Source organism: Myotis nattereri (genome assembly GCF_964212035.1).
Source record: "Myotis nattereri genome assembly, chromosome: 9".
NCBI lineage: Eukaryota > Metazoa > Chordata > Mammalia > Chiroptera > Vespertilionidae > Myotis > Myotis nattereri.
Genome location: NC_138084.1, coordinates 19,123,839 through 19,142,992, shown reverse-complemented (window position 1 = coordinate 19,142,992; position 19,154 = coordinate 19,123,839). Strand labels below are relative to the sequence as shown.

Genomic DNA, 19,154 nt, shown 5'->3' with positions numbered 1-19,154 from the left:
GAACCCTGGGCATACTCCCTTCAACAGCCCTGCCGCCTCCCAGGCCTTCCTCCATGCTCCTGACCTCACCCCTGCTCAGGGTGGCCATCTCTGCTCCCAGAAGGATAGGACCTGGTGTGGAGAAGTTGCCAGGAAGGAGGGAAGAGAGGGATGAGGAGGAGGAAGAAGAGGAGGAGAGAGAAAGAGTCTGCTCCTAGCTCTTGTTTCTCTGAGCAGGGTCTTACCCTTCCACTGTCTGCTGCCTGCTTCCCTCTCCTCGGCCTCTGCTTCTCCATCTTCCTCTCTCTCTCCCCGAGCCGAGCCTCACGTCTCTTCCCTTCCTCCTCCTCACCCAAAGTTTCTAGCAAGGCCAAAGGGTCCTGGGGTGGGCAGTTTGGATCTTAGCAGGGGATGGCTGAGCCAACCCAAGTCCCCACCTCCAAAGGAAAGAGGTAGAGGCACCATGGGGTTGGAAAAAAACAGAAGGAGGGAGGCAGGAGGAAAGATAATAACAGCGAACATATAGGTCACCTTTCCATGGGCTATGCACTGACTTAACACAGCAGCCCAATTTAGACAGGCACTATTGCTCCCAGGTTACAAATTATAAAGAAGAAAAAGAAAACAGAAAACACAAGGGATGTTCAGAGTGGTTAAGTAACTCCCCCAAGGTCACACAGTAAGCGGAAGAATAACTAGGTTATTCACCCTTTTGCTTGCCCAGAATCATGTCTCCAGAGGCTGCTGGGTAGCTGTCCCAGACCTGCCCTCCCTGCCTCTCCCCCAGGAGCAATGGATTGGGAAGGGCATCATGTCCAGAGATGAAAGGAGATGCTCAGGTTTCGGAACATCTGACAGGTCTGGCTGGAAGCATTAAAAATTCATGTGGAAACTTGACCCCTGCTGGACCTTGGGCCTGCCACCTGGACTGTCCCTGGCATTGTGGCCTCTCAGAGCCTGGTGGGCGAATTTCCCTTCAGCAGGGTCCTGGGAGCCCCAAGTCTTTGTATTCCACAGGAGGGGGGTTCTCTTATGGATTATGGAGCTAAACTCAGGAGCCAGCAGCTCAGAAAGCAGCGTGGAGAACCCTGCTCCCACTCCCAGTGTAAGAACCTGAGAGGCTTAAGGGCTTACAAACCTGGTCATCTGGCGGCCTTTTATTCCTCTCCCCAGATAGACGGATGCTCACTCTCAGTTCAGGATACTGAAGCCTGGCTGTGATTACCAAGTGACCAGTAGGAGGCAGCCATCTGCCTGGAGGCATCCTGAGCCTGAGCCTGAGCCTGAGCCTGTACCTGCAGCTCTGAAGGACAGTAAAAGAATCCCTATTGATAAGGTTAGAGAGATGCAGCATTGGCCTTGGGGAAGGGCTTTGGAGTTGGCACCTGAGGAGAGTGAGAGAGGGTTCCTAGTTTGGGGAAGATTGAGGGACCTAATGGGGAGTTCAAGGTCAGTTATAGGCTTCAAGTGCATTATAATTGATGGCCAACATCAATTATGCAATCATTCTAGTTGGAGTGGAGGTTTGGGACATGGCCCTGAGACAAAACTAGAAAGGCTGTTGGTACCAGACTCTGAAGGATCCTGGATGCTTTGCTAAGGTGTTTTACCTTTAACCTGTAGGTAATAGGGAGTCATTGTAGGTTCCTGAGTGACACAGGGACATAATGCACCTTTCAGCGAGCCTGAATCTGGCCACCATGGCAGGCTGGTGGGAGGGAGAGAGAGACTGAATGTAGGAAAACTGGAGAGGAGGTTGGTGCTATTTTCTCCTGCATTTCTAGGCATGAGGTAATGAGATGAAGCAGGGAGGTGGCAGGGAGAATGGAAAGGAAGGGATGGACTGGGGCTGGAGAGGGACCGGGTGAGTAGATGTAAGAGATTAGAGAGGGGAGGCGATAACTACATTTAGGCTGGGTGTCAGGAAGGCAGGAGAACACAGAATGTGGGTACACCCACAGAATGGGGGAGGTGAATGAGTTTTGTTTCTTTTATGCTGGGGAGTCTTGGACAAGTCCCTTCTCTCTGGGCCTCAGTTTCCCCATCAGAGCACTGGACTGGATGGCCATTATAGTCCCTACCGTTTCAGGGTGTATGAAAGTAGTGAATCTGGGAGGTTTGGAGAGGCTGGGGGTCGGTGTGTGTGTGAGATCTCTGTGGGTGGCTCTGTGTGGGGTCCTGTGTGAGTGGCTGTGTGCATGTCAGTGTTGGGGGTGCATCTGCCCTTTGTGGGACCCGTGGGTGTTGGCATGCCTGCACGTGTTCTGTAGCTCGGCTCTGTGGGAATGTGTGTGAGAGAGCGTGCGAGCATGGGAGTGCACGTGATGGGTGTCCGTGGGTCTGTCTGGGCTGGTGGGGGTGAGGGTGGGGGAAAGTGGCATCGCTGTAGGCTTCTTCCTGAGCCTCACACACTCCTCTTGCTTTCACTGTTCTGAAATAGCATCTGGACCGAAGGCCCATGAATATTTCACAACGATAATTCCGTGACCTGGACAGCCTGCTGCTGATTTACCAGCATCCTCCCTCCCCCTGCCCAGGCCCCGGCAGCCCCTCCTCCATCAGAGCTCTTGCCTGGCTGTGTCCCCCTCCCCCCCAACATTAGCCTCTGCAAAGCCAGCCTGACACAGGCCCCTGTGAGACCCCAGCCTCAGAGACCCCCTGCGTCCTGACTAGCTGGTTGCTCTCATTACCCCCACACCTTTTCCCAAAGTCCACCTGCCTCAGGCCTTAGATGTTCAGCCCTTCCTGTTTCTGCTACCTCATCTCATCTCATTTCATCTTCCTTCTGACTTGCCTGGCCAGAGTCACATAATCTCAGCATTCATCCTCCATGAACCCTGGCATCCAGGTCCCCTCTTTCCATCCCACCTCCCAAGTTAGATTCTTAACCCTAAATTTAAACCATCAGACATCTCCTCATGCTTCTGTCTGATGAGCCTCACCCCTAACATGCCTAACCTCCATCGTAGGTCCTTCTTAGCCCAGGCTCTTCCCTTACTCCAGTCTCTCCTCCCCACATGGGCAGATGAAGCTTCTGAGCATGCTTCAAGCCAGCAAGGCACCCCAACATAGGATTCTTGTCTCTCTGGTCACCCAGCCCCTTGGTTTCTCCTCTAACCTGGAGAACTGGTTCTCTGACGTGGTCTGTCGCAGGAGCCAGGGACGGGCTGGCTGCAGGGCTGTGTACTGGTGTGCAGACTGTGCAGTGTGCACGGGCACTCAGCCGAGGGCACGTGGGAGCTGAAATCCAGCCTGAGGCTCTGCTTGCTGAGTGTTTGGTCTGGTGTGGGGCTGGATTCCCCTGCAGAAGAGGTGTCTTTTTCGGACTTGATCTAAGTCGTGTTTGGGCTGGCTGTGACCATGGATGGCTATGATTCCTCCTTGCAAGAAGGTGGGAACTGGGAGGGAGCCAGCCAGGCTGGAGGCCTTGCCCAGGCTTAGCTCCCTGGGCACCACACAAGTCAGGGTCGGCTGGAGCCACTTCTCCTGGACAAAGAGGAGTGGAGGAGCTGTCAGCCCCTATCTTGGCCTGCCTGGGACTCCAGGCCACACCCCTGTTCCTCAGGCGCAGCCTCTTCTCCCAGGGGGAGCAAGCAGCTCTTCAAGGGCACAATGGGCCCCCCTTTCTCTAATCCTCCTGGCCCTGAAATCCTGGTGGTTCCTCGCCCTCCTCCCACTTTTGAGGTCCCGAGCCAACAAACCTTACAGAGGAGATAAAATAATAGAATTTTTAATAAATTTCCCCCCCAAACAACTTCTGTTGATCTTCACCACACAGGGGCCACGGTGGAGAGGAAAGATCTCTCCAGGCACCCTAAAAAGTGTCCCGGGTAGACGTAGGAGAAAAGTACTCCTCCCGTGTCGGGAGGCTGAGAGGGGCTAGAGAAGCAGGGGCCCGGGGTCAGCCTGGCCCCCCTGGGCATCCCTCCGCAGGGCTCCTGGGTGGGCTCCCTTCCGGAGCTTCTGAAGGCTCTGCTGGTGGAAGATGCTCTGCAGACAAAGTTCCTCTCGAGTCCGAGTCCGCGGTGGGCATTGCGAGAAGGGTCAGCGCCGGCCTGGGATGCCCCACCCCACCGTGGGATGGGACCGAGTTCATGGCCAGAGTTGGGGAGAATGGGGCAGAGCCACCAGACACAGCCCCTTGGGATAGTCTTAAGCCAGCATCCCAGGAGGCAGGGAGAGGCGGCCGGGCCCAGGGGAGGGCGGAGCAGGGAGGGGAGAGGGAGGCAGCAAGGCCAGGGGCGGGGATTGGGCCCGAGCTGCAGCTGGGGGCTGGGGGCTGGGGGCCAGCCCGGCCTCTGCAGTCCCAGCACCGCAGTCAGAGGTGGTGGGGCGCCAGGAGCAGGACGCAAAGCAGAGGGGTGGGGAGCCCGGCCGAGAGCGCGGGGCCGCGGGAGTCCGGGGCCGCCTGGCAGGCTGCGCCCGGGCACGTCTGCTCCCCGCGCTGGTCCTCGCCCCCGTAGCCGCCCCAGTAGTCGTCCTCGGTGGGCGCGTCCCCGCCCGGGTGCCCCCGCGGGTCTTCGGCGGGCAGGTCTCGATAGAGCGTGGAGGGGTCGGCGGGGGGCGCGCCGGCCTCGGCCACCCCGTACAGGTGGTTGGAGGAGCTGTTGCCGCGGGCGCGGCTGCCGGGCCGCGTGGGCGCCGCGGGCGGGCAGGCTTGGAAGTCGGCCTCGCGGAGCGCGCGCAGGTCCCGGCCCTGGCGCTCCGGGGGCGTGGCGCAGGTCACGTCGGAGCTGGACACGCGCGCGCGCTGGAACCAGGCCCAGAGCGGCCGCGCGCGGCAGTCGCACGCCCAGGGGTTGGCGTTGAGCCGCAGGAACTCGAGCGCCGGCAGGTCGGCCAGCGCCTCGCCGGGCAGCGAGGCCAGGCTGTTGTTGAACAGGTAGAGGATGGTGAGGCGGCTGAGGCCGCGGAAGGCCGCGCGGTGCACGCCCTGCAGCCGGTTCCCGTGCAGCAGCAGCCGGTCCAGGCCGCCCAGGCCGCGGAACACGTGCTCCGTCAGCAGCCGCAGGCGGTTCCCGTGCAGGAAGAGGTGGCTCAGGTTGGCCAGGTCCGCGAACAGGTCATCCTGGGAGAAGAGGTGGAGAAGAGAGAGGTCCTGAGACAGGTGGGGAAGGAAGGGGAACGCTGTGGGAAACAATTGGACGTTTCTTTTGCTTTTTAAATGTACATTGATTGACTTCAGAGAGAAAGGGAGATATAGAAACATCAATGATAAGAGACAATCATTGATTGGCTGTCTCCTGCACGCCCCCCTACTGGGGCGGGAGTCCGCAACCCGGGGGCGTGTGCCCTTGACTGGAAGAGAACTCTGGACCCTTCAGTTCGCAGGCAGATGGTCTATCTATCCACTGAGCCAAACCAGTTAGGGCCAACTTGGCTTTTCCTTTTGGAGTCCTGGGTTTGAATCCTGCCTCCTCTAACCTAGTTAGAGGTTACTGTGGAAAAGGTGATATAATTGAGGCCAGTGGTTCTTAAACTTTAGGGACCATCAGAATCCCCGGGGATCCCGAAGCACTGTCCTCAGAGTTTGTGATGTAGCAGGTGGGGCCCGAGAATCTGCCTGTCTACAAGTTCCCAGGAGGTGCTGCCTCTGCTGGTCCGGGGACCACACTCGGAGAAGAAGACACTCGTTCAGCGTGCAGACAGAGGAGCCTGACCTCCTGACGTCAAACCCTGCATCTATCATAGCTGGCTGTGCCACCTTGGGCAAGTCACGGTATCCCTATGCCTCTGTTTCTTTATCTGTAAGATGTGGAGATTAAATGAAGCAGCACGTGTTAAGGTGCTTAGAACAAGGTTTCCATGTGGGAGGCATTCGAGGAGTTGGCCATTATCTTTAACTTGGCCAAGCCAGTAATCTCTCTAAGCCTGTTGCCTCATCGATGAAATGGGGATGAGTGTGCCTCCTCATGGGCTTGTTCTGAGGATTAAAGAAGATGATCCATAAAGATGGGATGGTGAAGTGCTGGGCACAGTGCCTGGCACACCGGTATCCAGTCCAATGATGAAGCCCACAGGCTCAGGAGTCACAACCCCTGGTGCCCATTCATCTTGCCCTCTTCCCAGCTGCATTATTTTGGGCAAGTTATTTAGCCTCTTACAGCCTCTTGTTTCCTCAGTCTGTGTAACTTGGAGAGTACCCCCATACTCAGAGGCTGGGGGAAGGGTAGATGAGATCATGCTGTAAGGACCTGGTGGGGACCTCCACCACCCTCGAAAAATGATGGTTATAACAATAGGGGCTCAGTTAGATAACTGAGGAGCTCTCCGGGGTCCAAGAGTCCTGCTATTAGGCTAAGAAATTAAGGGAACCAGGTGTCAGCTCTCCCCCACCCCAAAAGGCAGCCAGGGAGGGGAAAGAAGGCTGCTGCCTGATGTCCTACGCCACTGCCCCCTTAGAAGGGCTGTCCCACTTGTCTGGGGCTGGGCAGTGCCCAAATCAGGCCATGCTCATCTTGGACTGTGGTTCAGAATGAAGGGGGGTGTGGGCGTGGGGGAGTGGCTATGCTCCATGGGTGGGAGGGCCCAGGGACTGTGTTCTGCATTTTAACCAGCTCACTACGGTGATGATCAGCTCCAGGGTCCACCAGCCCAGCCCCCTTTTTACAGAGAAGAGCACGGAGGCGCAGAGAGATGGGGAGTTTGCCAGAGGGGACCAGAGCCCCAGGACCGAGGCCCTCCCTCAGTGATGCAGGACATCCCTGTGGTCAGCCGGCCCAGGAGGTCTGGTTCTTAGGGACACAGGCATCCTCTATGCTCAAGCCAGCGCACCCGGGGGGACCTGTTTCGCGACTGTGGCTCTCCCACCCTTCCCTGTCTGGGGGGGGGGTGACCCCCCTACCCCCCCCCAGGAGTCTGGTCAGAGGCTCTCAGGTGGGGGCAGGGCATTGACTCCCAGCCCACACCCACAGCCTCCACCTTCCTGTGCTCCTGCGTGTTCTCGCCCCCTCCCATCTGGCTTCCGCCCTCTCCGCTACAGGAACTGAGCCTGCCAAGAACCCTCCTCTTGGCCACATTGAGATCCGTCCCCCTCAACCTTCTCGGCTGCCTCTGACACCAGCATTCTCCACTCCCTGTGCCTCCCCCATGCTCAGCTCAGGTCTCTAGCGGGCTCCCTGGACCTCTGTGGCCCAATTTAGCTTGGTACCCTTGTCCTCTTTCTGGTCCACCCTGGGAGTGGGCTCTGAGTCCCTTCTACTCAAACACCTAGCCAGGGTCTCTCTTTTTTATGGGTGTCATTAAGAGTGGGACACCCCCAGAGATACCTGTGAGAGGATTAGTGGGGGGGTGGGGTTGAGGAAGCACAGGTAATGGAGTTTGGCTTGGGAGGGTCAGGAAGAGAAGATCAAAGGTTCAGAGCCCCTAGGGAATTCAGGCGCCTTTGGCCCACAGCCCCGATTTTTGGGCTACAAAATTCCTTGATTCTACCCTCCTCTCCTTCCCCCTTTCCCCTCTGTAAAAGTTCTGCCCCTTTCCTCCCTGAACCTCAGCTTGGGGGTCCATTTCCCCTCCCCCCATCCAAGCTGTTGCCAAATCCCGCTGCCACTTCCTGAGCTGCAGCTCTCAAATCCAGTCCTCTCTCCACTGTTAAAACCTTCTCTGTGCATTAATAAGCTCTTGACTTTCACAGCCCTCGCCCTCCCCCACTACTCTCCCTATCGCCCCCTCCCTCTGGGCTGAGAGTGGCTGCTAAAGTCATCTTCTTCCATTTCCAAAACCACATTTCCCTCACCTCCCCCAGCCAGTTTACAGCTCTTCACATCCATATGGAATCTCAACGCAGCATCCCTGCCCCTCTTCTTTGGACAGCATCCTGTTCTTAACCTTGCCTCCTTCCAACCCTCCCAAGCTCCAGTCTTTGGCACCAGTGGCTGAGCTGTGTGACCTTGGGCAGCTCCAGGAACCTCTCTGAGTCTCAGTTTTTTGTTTCATTTTGTTTGTGTTTTTTTTTATCTGTGAAACAAGGGACTTGAGATAGTTGATCATTAAGATCCATCCTCATCTGATATTTATGAGTGAGTGAATCCTGGAATGTACCTCATTCATTCAACAAAGCTGTATTGAGTGCCTCCTCTGTGCCAGCCCCCCCTCCCCCCCTCACAGAGATCACGAACCTATGCCTGGTGTCATTGTCATGGTCTGCGTCAGCATAGGCAAGCAGATGACTTACTGAGCTTTCACTATGGGCCAAGCTCTGCGCTACACACGTCTCCTGTAGCAACCTGATCATCACAACCCTATGAAGCAGATGTTATTATCTCCCCTTTCAGAGATTAGGAAAGGGCGGCTGGGAGAGGGCAAGCCTAGGTTTCAACAGCTAACATGTAGTAGAATGTGGACACGAACTCTGGAGATGGTTCTGAACGGCTACACTTGAGTCAGACAGACCTGGGCCAATTCTAGGCTGAGCCCTTTGCTAATCGTTGGGTGACCTTGGGCTTATGCCTTATTTCATTGAGCCTCAGTGTCCTCAGCTGTTAAATGGGGGGAAATGATGCTTATGTTAGGGGCAGAAATAGAATTTTGGGGACTAGCTATAATTATGAGAAATATTAATCATGCTCTGTTAACCGTGATTGTTCTGTTCTGATTAGAGAAAGCACATTCTCACCTGGCTGACAGTTGTACACCCTGGGAACTAACATTGGGATGAAGTCCATCCTCCTCTCCCAAGAGCTGCCTACAACCTCATGGCTGGAACAATCTAGTCCTGGAGGTGCCTGCCCTTTACAACCCCCCTAGCCTCCTGTCCAAGCCCACATGGCCTGTAACCTGTAACCATTATCCTGTGCCTACTTTCCCACGCCTGTAATTCTTACCTTCCCACATAATCTTTGCCCTTCTACCCAATATAAGCAGATGGCTTGTGGGGAGGGGAGCGCAGATTTTTGTGGATGACCTGCTGCTCTCCCATACTGCCAGCATTATTGGAATAAATGCTCCTAAACGATTCAACGCTGTCTGCTTAATTGGCTCATGTAGTGACAGGTGGCCTGGACCCACTAGTTGTCCGTTACACTTACTCTGAATGAGACACATTGCTGAGCCCTCTTCAAGTAGCATCTCCTCGAACCCTCACAATAAATCCCTGAGGCACAGGGCATTTTCCCCGTGTTACAGATGGGGCCATTCAGGCTTAAAGTGGTAAAGTAACTTGCCCAAAGCCACAGAGCAAACTGGAGGTGGGGCTGCCATTCAGACTCAGATGTGCCTGAGTACAATGGCTGCTCTTATGCACCATGCAGGCTGCTGTAATGAGTGAAAGGTTCTGGTTCCTTTCGAGTAGGAAATATACTCCAGGAGAGCAGAGAGATTGTTTTTGTTCGCCCCTGAGTCCCTGGCACCCAGAACACTGCCTGGCATGCAGTAGGTACTCAATACACATCTGTTGATGAATGAACTCACCTGGCACAGTACCTGGCACACAGAAGACAGTCTGTGAGAACCTCCAGCCCACCCCATTTCCATTTCCACCTTCCTCATCATTAAAAGCTGTGGTCCTCTTGCCTCCTCCAAAGCTCCCCTCTTGGGGAGGCCCAGCCCTATCTCGGGCACACCTGCATTCTGTGGACATCACCCCAGCCCACGTTTCCTCCCCCACCGGTGGCATCTCCCAGCCTAGTTCCTCCAGGCAGTTCACAGGCAGAGGCTGACCCTTCCTTCCCTTCTCCTCCCCCCCTCCCTCCTTTCCTTCCTTCCTTCCTTCCTTCCTTCCTTCCTTCCTTCCTTCCTTCCTTCCTCCCTCCCTCCCTTCCTTCTTCCTTCCTCCCTTCCTTCCTTTCTCTATAAAGGGCCTGGTGTGAAGATGCCATGCCATTCATGCCAGGGGTGTATAGAACCAACTTCCCATTTCGGAGTCAGTGGCGGATCAGGTTCTAATGACAGGATTTATTCAGCACTGAACTGTGTGCTGTATCTACACAACTCATTTACTCTGCACAGCCATTCTTTGTGGAAAGGATGACTTTTATTATTTCCACTTTAAAGATGAGGACACTGAGGTTCAGAGAGGAGAGGCATCATGCCTTAAGTTAAAAAAGTCAGGAAACAACAGAGCAGGGATTCCAACTCAGGCCCTCTGACCCTAGCTGTCCCACTGTGAGCCACTGATAAATGCTGAGGAGGTCAGGTGTCAGTGGCAGCACCTGAGTGTGGCCCTGTGCTAACCCTATTGAGGTGGCCATGTTACAGATGAGGACATGGAGATGGGAAGACCCTTAATAATTTGTCCAAAGTCATATAGGAGCCAGGATCTGAACCTACATCTGGTAGACTCCAAGGTGAGAGCCTTCAAAAATGAGCCCATGCTGCTGTACTTCAGGGTACCACCCCCCTCCGCTCAGACAGACCCTAGTGGAGGGTTCTGAGTGATGAAAATGGCCTGAAATGTCATCAGCCCACGCAGGTTCTAGTACCACCAGCTCTGCCTGGTTCGGTGGCCTCAGGAACTTCATTTCGTGTCCCTACTGTCCCTAACTGTCTCTACTGCCAGGCTTTTGTGAGGTTAAACGTGCTGCTGAGAACATGGGAGCCCCCAGTCATATCGGCGATGGTTTAAGAGACTTCATGTGAAGAGGCCTTATATCTACAAACTCTTGGGACCCTGGGCTTCAGTTTCCTCATCTGTGGGGAGGTGTAAGCATCTCCTGACAGGGCTGTGGAAACGAGGTGAGGTGGCTGAGCGTGCTTTGCACACTGTGAGGTGCTAGGCAAATTTAGGAAGGCAAGAAAAGAGGAAGTTTTCTAGGATCCACCCATGGCCTGGGCATCACCCTTGAAGTTGACCCAAATCTCTCAGATGAGGTCCAAGATGGGCTATTTCACTGTGATCAATGTTAAATGAGGCTTGCCTCTTTTAAAATAGTATTTTAACAAGCATTTATATAGTGCGTATCGCATGCCAAGCACTATTCCAAGCGCTCTACAAATTATTCATGCACTTACACTTATGAAATCCCTAGGAGATGGGCTGGTGCTACCCCTAACTTACAAATGGAAAAACTGAGGCTCAGGGGGATTGAAAAATGTCACACACTTGTAAGTGGCAGAGTTGATACCTATAAAGGCCTTCGCATAGCGCCCAATACCCATAAAGGCCTTCGCATAGCGCCCAATACCCATAAAGGCCTTCGCATAGCGCCCAATACCCACAAAGGCCTTCGCATAGCGCCCAATACCCATAAAGGCCTTCGCATAGCGCCCAATACCCATAAAGGCCTTCGCATAGCGCCCAATACCCACAAAGGCCTTCGCATAGCGCCCAATACCCATAAAGGCCTTCGCATAGCGCCTAATACCCACAAAGGCCTTCGCATAGCGCCCAATACCCATAAAGGCCTTCGCATAGCGCCCAATACCCATAAAGGCCTTCGCATAGCACCCAATACCCACAAAGGCCTTCGCATAGTGTGTCCACTAAGTGGTAGTGGGTACTACCATCATTATTGGTGCAATCATAATAACACGACATCTTTTTCCAACGTACTATGGACAGCAGCCCCCCACTCCCCTTCATGGTTTTGCTTTCCATGGTTTCAGTTACCTGCAGTTAACCATGGTCCAGAAATATTAAACAGGAAATTCCAGAAATAAACAATTGATAAGTTTTAAATCGCGTGCTGGTCTATTTAGCGTGGAGAAATCTCGAAGCCATCCCACCCAGATGCGAGTCATCCCTTTGCCCAGCGTCTCCATGCTGCATACGCTACCTGCCTGTTAGACACTTACTAGTTGTCAGATCAAGTGTCGTGATCCCACAGTGCCTGTGTTTAAGTTTCTCTGTTTCACTTAATTATGGCCTCAAAGCCATCCACGTAACTTTTATTATAGTATGTTGTTATACTTGTTCTATTTTATTATTAGTTATTGTTAATCTCTTTTCGTGCCTATTTTATAAACTAACTGTATCATAGGTGTGTAGGTACATAGTACATACAAGGTTCCGTACTGTCTGAGATTTCAGGCATCCCTGGGGTCTTGGACCGGATCTCCCATAGGTAAGAGGGGGGCTACCGTATTTCACTTCTGTCTCTCTCTACCACCTAGAGTGCTATCTCAGCGAAGGCAGGGGTTTTTGTCTGTTTTGTTAACTGCTGTATTCTCAGCACCTTACACATAGTGGGTGCACAGTGCATGTTTGTTAAGTTATTATTGCCATCGTTACTATCTTTATCAGCATAAACCCTGACCTGATTTTCAAATCGGCACCAGCCCGCTGGGAGGAGGCATGCCTTCCATCTATGTGGGGGGAGGGAGGGTTTGGATATTCCAGCCCCCTTCCAGCCTGAGGCTGTGGAGCCCAGGGAGGGTGGTTTGGAGGGTGTGTTATTGCTTCCTGGGGAAATAGAATGGGAGGGTTTGACTGTCAGACAGTCAGCTTAATAACAACAATAAACAATATTTAGATCAATAATAATAACAATAAATAGCAATTACTGTTATTCCTTCCGTTTTCAGAGCATCCATCTTCCAGCTACTTAACAGCTCTTTACCCTTTTTTTTTTCCTTCTTCCCTTTCAGTGAGACAGAAGGTTGGGGATGGGGATCTAGAAAGGGTAGGGTTTCCCCTTGTCCCATTAGCCAGTGTGCTGGAGAGAGGGGGGCCTTCTCTGGGACACCAGCGGCAGTGGGAGGAGGTGGGGTGGGGAGAAAGCAGCCACAGAGGCCTTCAGGCCTGGTGCCTGGGGAGAGACAGAGCCCCCGAAGGCAAACGAGGGGAAAAGGAGAGATCACAGAGAGACACACACATCAACCAGACATGGGGTGTGTGTGGAGTGGGCGTGTGAATGGAGACAGACAGAAGACCAGAGGACATATGGGGAAGGCAAGTCAGTGAGAGAGGCAGAGAGGGGTAGACAGACAAGACAGGCACAGGCAGAAGGGGACACACAGTGGGGGGTGGTGGGGGGGTGGAGGATAAGGGAGTGAGAGAGGGGGGCAGCAAGGGAACCAAACAGGCATAGACAGACAGACAGACAGACCAAATGGAGAAAAGCCCCTGGAGAAAGTGCGAGGGACACACTTAGAAAAGGGGCAGACATGGAGAGGGGTGCTGAGATGCTGAGGCAGGAAGGGCGGGCCGGGGAGAGCGGAGGGACACACACGGGCAGAGGAGCGAGGGGGAAGCAGGGGAGTGTGTGCAGGGGCCTGCGCACGGGTGGGCGGCTCACCTGGAGGTGGAGCAGGCTGTTCTCCTGGAGGTAGAGGTACTGCAGGCTGACCAGGCCGCGGAAGATGTTGGCGGGCAGGCTGCTGAGCTGGCAGCGGTACAGGTGCAGCGACTGCAGCCGCTCCAGGCCCTGGAAGGTGTCGGGCTCCAGGGAGCGCAGGTGCCGGTTGTCACCGAGGTCCAGCTCCTCCAGGGCCTGCAGGTGACGGAAGGTGCCCGGGTAGATGGTGGAGAGGTTGTTGGAGAAGAGCCACAGCGTGAGCAGGTTGGGCCCGAAGGTGCCCGGCCGCAGCGTGCGGATGAGGTTGTTCTGGAGGAAGAGGCGCTGGGTGCTGGGCGGCAGGGACAGCGGCACGGAGGAGAAGTTGTTGGCCTGGCAGCTCACGGTGGGCGGGGACGAGTAGCAGGTACAGAGCATGGGGCAGCTGGGGGCCGCTGGGGGCAGGGCCAGGAGCAGCAGCAGGAGGCAGGCTGAGGCGGGACCTGTGGGGACAGGGGGCAGGCCTGTCTGGGCAGGCTGCAAGGGCAGGGGTGCCCGCCAGGGGCCCGCCCACCCACCCCTAATGGCCAGGAGCCTGGCTCCTGGGTGGGAGGGTTCTGGGCACAAACAACCTAATTGCCAGAGGCCCCGGCCACTTCCACTTTTTGAGACCCCTGGTATATTAAAAAAATAAAAATAAAGAAAGAAATGCCTGGAGGACACCGTGGAAAGACTGCTATGCTGCAGGCTGTTTCAGAGTGGTGGTCTTTTCCGTTCTTGTTGTCACTACGGTGGGTTTGACTGTCAGGCCTCAGAACCTTCGTATGGAAAGTTGAGCCAATCGCTCTCTGTTGTGGGGGACAGTCCTATACGGTGTCCTATTTAGGGTGTTTAGCAGCATCCCTGTCCTCTACCCACTTGATGCCAGTAACACCTTCCCCCTGATTATGACAACCAAAATGTCTCCAGACATTACCAAATGTCTCCTGGGGAGCAAAGTCGCCCCCATTTGAGACCGGTTGAGGCTAAATTGAGATCTCTTGCGAATCAAAGGCCGAGGGGAGGAAGATGGGCCTTGGACCCAGGACCTATTTCCTGGGGTTCAGAGACCCTGGGCAAGACCGAGGGGTGCATGACTGTACGTGACGCCTGGCGCTGCACGTGAACGTCTGTGTCTGAGCCCAGTGCACACTACACGCAGAGCTGCACAGCCAGCGTGCTTGAGTGGCGTAGACATTATGGATGTCCCGTGAACTTCCTCCCATGGGGGACACACAGGCAGGGGTGGGGAACCCCATGCCGATGTGCTGCTCCCGCTCCTCAATTTGGGGCCTCACCATGAGCATCCCCGATCCTCCCTGCATGTGCTGGCTGTCCCCACGCGTGTGTGAGTGCCGAGTGCCGGCCCCATGCGTGTGTAGGCTGGGTGTGATGTAATATTCAGTGACACAGCGCTGCTGCGCTATTCGTTCACACCACCTCCGCTTTCTCGGCCCTTCGCACCCCTCCCCCGTGCGGCAGTTCACGATCACTTTCTCCGAGTGTTTCAGAGCCACGTGGGGTGGAGGAGCATGTCTCTCACCCCTCATCAGACCTGGCAGGGGTGGGATGTGGGAGCGGGTAGGGAACCTCAGTGGGTTTCAGCAGGGCTGAGATTTGGGGCTAGCACGGGAGATGTCAGAGCTGGGAAGGTTCTCCAGTCCATCTGGTTCAAGCTCTTGTTCTACTTTAGTCATAACTGGGGTTCAGAGAGGGCAAGCGACTTGCCCAAGGTCACACAGCAAAGTGGTTGGCAGGGCAAGGACCAGAAAGGCATCTCCTCATGCTTGGCCAGGGCACTTCCCTTCCTGGCAGAGTCACCCTCTGAGCTCGCTTCCCCAAGGACTTGACACCAGAGAAAGCCAAATCCTGCTCTGATCCTTTAATCCTACCCCTTATCCACAAGCTCCCAAGGGTGTGGGCCCTGAAGGCTGCCAGCCCTAGGGAGGACTGCTCTCCCCCGGCCTCTAGGGCCCAGGAGAGACCGAGGGAAGGATGTGCAATCTGGAGCGCTGCAGAGTCAGGGGCCACGGTATGGCACCAGGGGATCTCCCAGCTGGAGGCTGAGCTCAGTAGCTTGGGGGAGCCAGCATCCCTCTCCCCACAGCTCCCTGGCCACCCCTTGCCCACATAAGGGGCTCCTCCCTTCTTTCCCCTCCCCTCCCCTGGGTCCCCATGTCTCTCCCATTAAGACCCACCTCCCCAAGCCTGAGCAGGGCCCCTCCATGACAGCTGCGTAACAGTGACTCTGTTGCCATTTCTGGCCATTGCCGCCATGCAAAGCAGCTGTAACCCAAGGAGCCTCATCCATAATTCAGGCTGCAGCTCTCACTGGAGGCCAGGAGGAGGGGGAGGTGGGAGGCACTGGTTTCTCTGCCCCCAGGCCTGGCTGGAGTGCTCCTGGACTGAGGGGGGTGGGCAGGGAGCTGGGGGGCTGTGCCTTTCTCTTCCTCCTCTGCTCTCCTGTCCCTGCCCTTTTACTTCTCACCATGGTCCCCTCCCCATCCCTGCTTCTCAGGGCTCTTCCCCCTCAGTCCTTCTCTCCAGGCGTGTGGCCTCCTCTCTCTCCAGGACCACGGTCCCACTCCCAGCCCTCAGTTTGCGAATCCATGGCAAAGACTGGGGCAAGATGCACAGGGCATCAGAGCTGGAAGGGGGTACCTCAGCGGCCATCAGAGCAAAGCTCTTACTGCCCAGGCAACACCATTGAAGGCTAGAGAGGGGAAGGCTCAGTTTCTGACCGAATCTCTGATGTCTGCCTCCAATTCCTTTCTCGAAGCCTCATGTCATCTCCCCCCTCCTCTATGGGCTGAGGAAAGCCCCTTCTAGGTGTCCCCACCCTCTCTGCTCACCCCTTCCTCTCTTATCTCCTTTATTCTAAAGTCTGCAGGTAATGGCTAATGTTGCAGGGAGTGCAGAGCAGGGACAGGCAGAAACCATCTGTTACTAAGCACCTACTGTGTGCCAGACACTATTTGTACATGTCTTTATGCACATAGAATACAACATAAGTCCTGCGAGATCCATACAATGGCCCCAGTCTGCAGAAGAGAGGTGGGAGGCTCAGAAACATGGAATGAGTTGCCTCAGGCCACGCAGCTGGTATAGACGGGACCCGGGATGGACAAGCGCACGTCCAAAGGGAGACCTCACATCACCCAAGGAAACTGCTCTGAGTGCGAGAGACGTGGCCCTTGAGAGAAAGGGAGGACAAAAGTTGCGCCCAGGTGCACAGGGCTGGGCCAGCCCTGACGCTGGGTCTGTTGGGCTGTTCAGGGTCGAGGCATAGAGGGAATCAGGCTGTCTCTGCAACCTTCCTCTCCTGGGCTCCAGGTCAGGGCAGCTCTAGCAGGGAGGCTGTTGGGAGTCAAGGAGAGATGACCAGTGCCCAGGAGAGAGGGCCAAAACTGACCAGAGGAGGGATGGAGAGAGGCCAGAACATGGTATCGATTCCAGAAGGCTGAGGTGCCCAGAGCCAAGAAGTATCCATTCATTGAGGGACCACTGTCAAGGAATCTGGGCCATCACCTGGAGAACCAAGGCTCAGAAACACAGTGCTCACCCCTGGAGCCTCCCTTGGGTTCAGAGGCCCCAGTGAAAGGAAGCAGATGGACCCAGGGTAGAGGCAGGAGCCAGGGCACCAACCCACAGGGCAGAGAGGCCGGTGCAGAGTGAGTGGCCTGGGAAGTCAAGGCCTCTGACTCTGAAGGAGGGACCCAGGGTCCCAGATGAGAAGCAACAGCTCCACCAGAAAAGGCTGGGAAGAGGCTGGGGCTTGGGGGCAGGGGCCGGGAGGTGGGAGCCAGGAGCGGGATGGAGGTGGCGGCAGTGCCGGTGACGCAGGGGCCTGGGGAGGCACTGATGCTGCCTGGGAGTTTTAGGCTGCTGCAAACCGCTTCTCACTCTGCCAGAATGTGACACCCCAAAATAAGCAGTCACCGCGGCGGCGGCAGGATCCGACGTGAGGTCCGGAGATATAAACGGCAGCGTGGAGCCAGCCAGGGTGCCCACCCTCTGAGGCTGCCACTCCATGCAAATGTCCCCCCCTCTTCCCCCACGGCCACCCCTCAAAGCCCTGAGCGCCGAGCCCCCGACCACTCCCTGAAAGAAGGGATGTGAGGGGCAGGCGCTCTGGGAATGGAGGGCTTCCCACGTGGAAGTGGTTACCAGAAGCCTCTTTGTCTCATCCCTGGCAACACCCCCCACCCCCACCCCGTCCCTCCCTTCCACCCCTTTCTCTTCCTCCTCCCCTTCCTTCCTTTCCGGCCCCCATCCCCACCCTGGCATCCACTCCCAGCCCTCTCTCATCCATGGTTACCCATCCCCAACCCCAGCGCTCATCCTCCGTCCTCTTCCCGGGTGCCTGGGACTCGTCCCTATCCACCATCCCCATCCTCCTCTGGTTTCTGCTCTTCCCACTCCCCTCTCCTTGCAGCGTCCAGGGTCCCCGGCTCTTTCCCATGACCCTGTCCCCAGATTCTGGGTGCTTGTCCCTAGTTTCTGTTCACCCCCTTCCCTAACCTGGTCTACCTTCTCCTTCCTTCTTCCTCGGTCCTAACCTGGGTCCCGCTTCCCTCCACGCTTGTCCCTTCTAACCTCTATTCCCCCTCCTCCTCCTCCTCCTCCTCCTCCTCCTCCTCCTCCTCCTCCTCCTCCTCCTCCTCCTCCTCCTCCCAGCCTCCCTCCTTCCCTAACCACTTTCTCCCGTCGTGACGGCCCCCTTCCATCCGCCTCCCCCCGACCCCTTCCCCACCCCACCCCCAGTCTCTGGCCCACACCCTGGGCTGTCAATCAATCCGTGGAACTATATATTCCCAGCGCCCACCATCTGTCCTACCGGGGGCGCATTCGGATTTCCCCCTGCGCCCCTGTGCTCACAGGCAGCCCCCTGCCCACAGCCCTTGTCCTCTCAGGTGACTGGAAAGTGCTGAGGCACCGGGCACAGGAGTCGCTGAGTCGGCGCTTCCCCAGCCGGCCCGAGTCCTCCGCGTCCCCGGGAGCAGGTGGAGCCGGGACAGCGGAACCTGAGCCTCCCTCCCCCCTCCGGGCCGGCCCGCCTGGCCCCTGCGTCCCCCCACGGTCACCGGCTCCCCACACATCCCCGCAGGCTCCGATCGGGTGCGCTCCTCCGGCCGGCAGCCCTGGGGGCGGGGCCGGGCTAAGGCTGTCCCCTCGCCAGGCTACCCCCACACCCGGCCACTGCCCCACCTCAGCCCTGTGGGCGGGGGCGCCCGGCTCCCCTCCCCTGGACGTCCTCCGCCCTCCGGCGGGCAGGGATCCCTACCTTGCAGCAGGCGCCCGAGCCCGGGCAGCATCTTGTCTCGACGCTGCGGAGAGGGGGCGGCGGTGGTGGTGGGGGGCTCTCCCACTCGCTCCCTGAGCCCGCCAGACGGACAGCGGGGACTCCGCGGGGCTCCGGGAGCCCGGGAGTCCCCGGGCAGTGAGGCCGGGCCGCGGCGCTCTACCCTGCGCCCCCCGGGCTGCGGGCCTCGGGAGGAGCCATCGGCCCCGACGGGACGGGGCGGGGCGCGACGGGGCGGGGAGGGCTGGAGCTAGCCGTCGAAGCCCGGTGAGGGTGCTCCCCAGCGGCGCAGGCGGCGCGCGAGTCCGTCAGTCCGTGCGCCCCGGCTGCGAGCCGAGGGAGAGTGGGGATAGCGAGGATGCTTTTCCCAACCACCCCCACTCCTTCCCGCACTCGCTGGCTCCTCCCTCGCTTCCTAGCTCGCCGACGTAACCCTTTCCTGGCCACTAGGAGGCGGGAGCGGCTCTCTAGTCCCCTCCATCCCGGACCCCGCCCCTCCTTGGGGGACACGGAGGACTATGTTCCATAGCCTTCGCGGAGCCTCGCTTCCAGAAAAATCCCGGGGGGGTGGGGGGGGGTGGGCGCATTAGTGTGTGGAACCTCATGGACTTGTTCAGTTCCCCCCCTCCCAAGTTTTCCGGAGGAGGTGGGCTCCTGGGTCACCCTCCCCGCCTCCTCGTGGC

General features: G+C 56.8%; 1 protein-coding gene across 1 annotated transcript; it reads right to left on the bottom strand.

Moving 5' to 3' along the window:
* Window positions 1-3,693: 3,693 nt before the first annotated feature.
* Window positions 3,694-18,775, bottom strand: RTN4RL2 (reticulon 4 receptor like 2). Its single transcript, XM_081099960.1, has 3 exons — window positions 18,454-18,775; window positions 13,152-13,633; window positions 3,694-5,047 (listed from the first exon to the last, which is right to left on the bottom strand). Exons 1-3 carry the CDS (start codon window positions 18,482-18,484, stop codon window positions 4,298-4,300), a joined length of 1,263 nt encoding a protein of 420 aa, XP_080956086.1. The 5' UTR covers window positions 18,485-18,775; the 3' UTR covers window positions 3,694-4,297.
* Between the last annotated feature and the right edge of the window lie 379 nt (window positions 18,776-19,154).

What these genes read in the sequence shown, in the direction of transcription:
- RTN4RL2 (XM_081099960.1), bottom strand. Translation starts at nt 18,484, where the DNA reads ATGCTGCCCGGGCTCGGGCGCCTGCTGCAAG. An exon ending in GCTCGGGCGCCTGCTGCAAG is followed by an intron (nt 13,634 to 18,453) that starts GTAGGGATCCCT and finishes CTGTCCCCACAG; the next exon opens with GTCCCGCCTCAGCCTGCCTC. An exon ending in ACAGCCTGCTCCACCTCCAG is followed by an intron (nt 5,048 to 13,151) that starts GTGAGCCGCCCA and finishes CTCTTCTCCCAG; the next exon opens with GATGACCTGTTCGCGGACCT.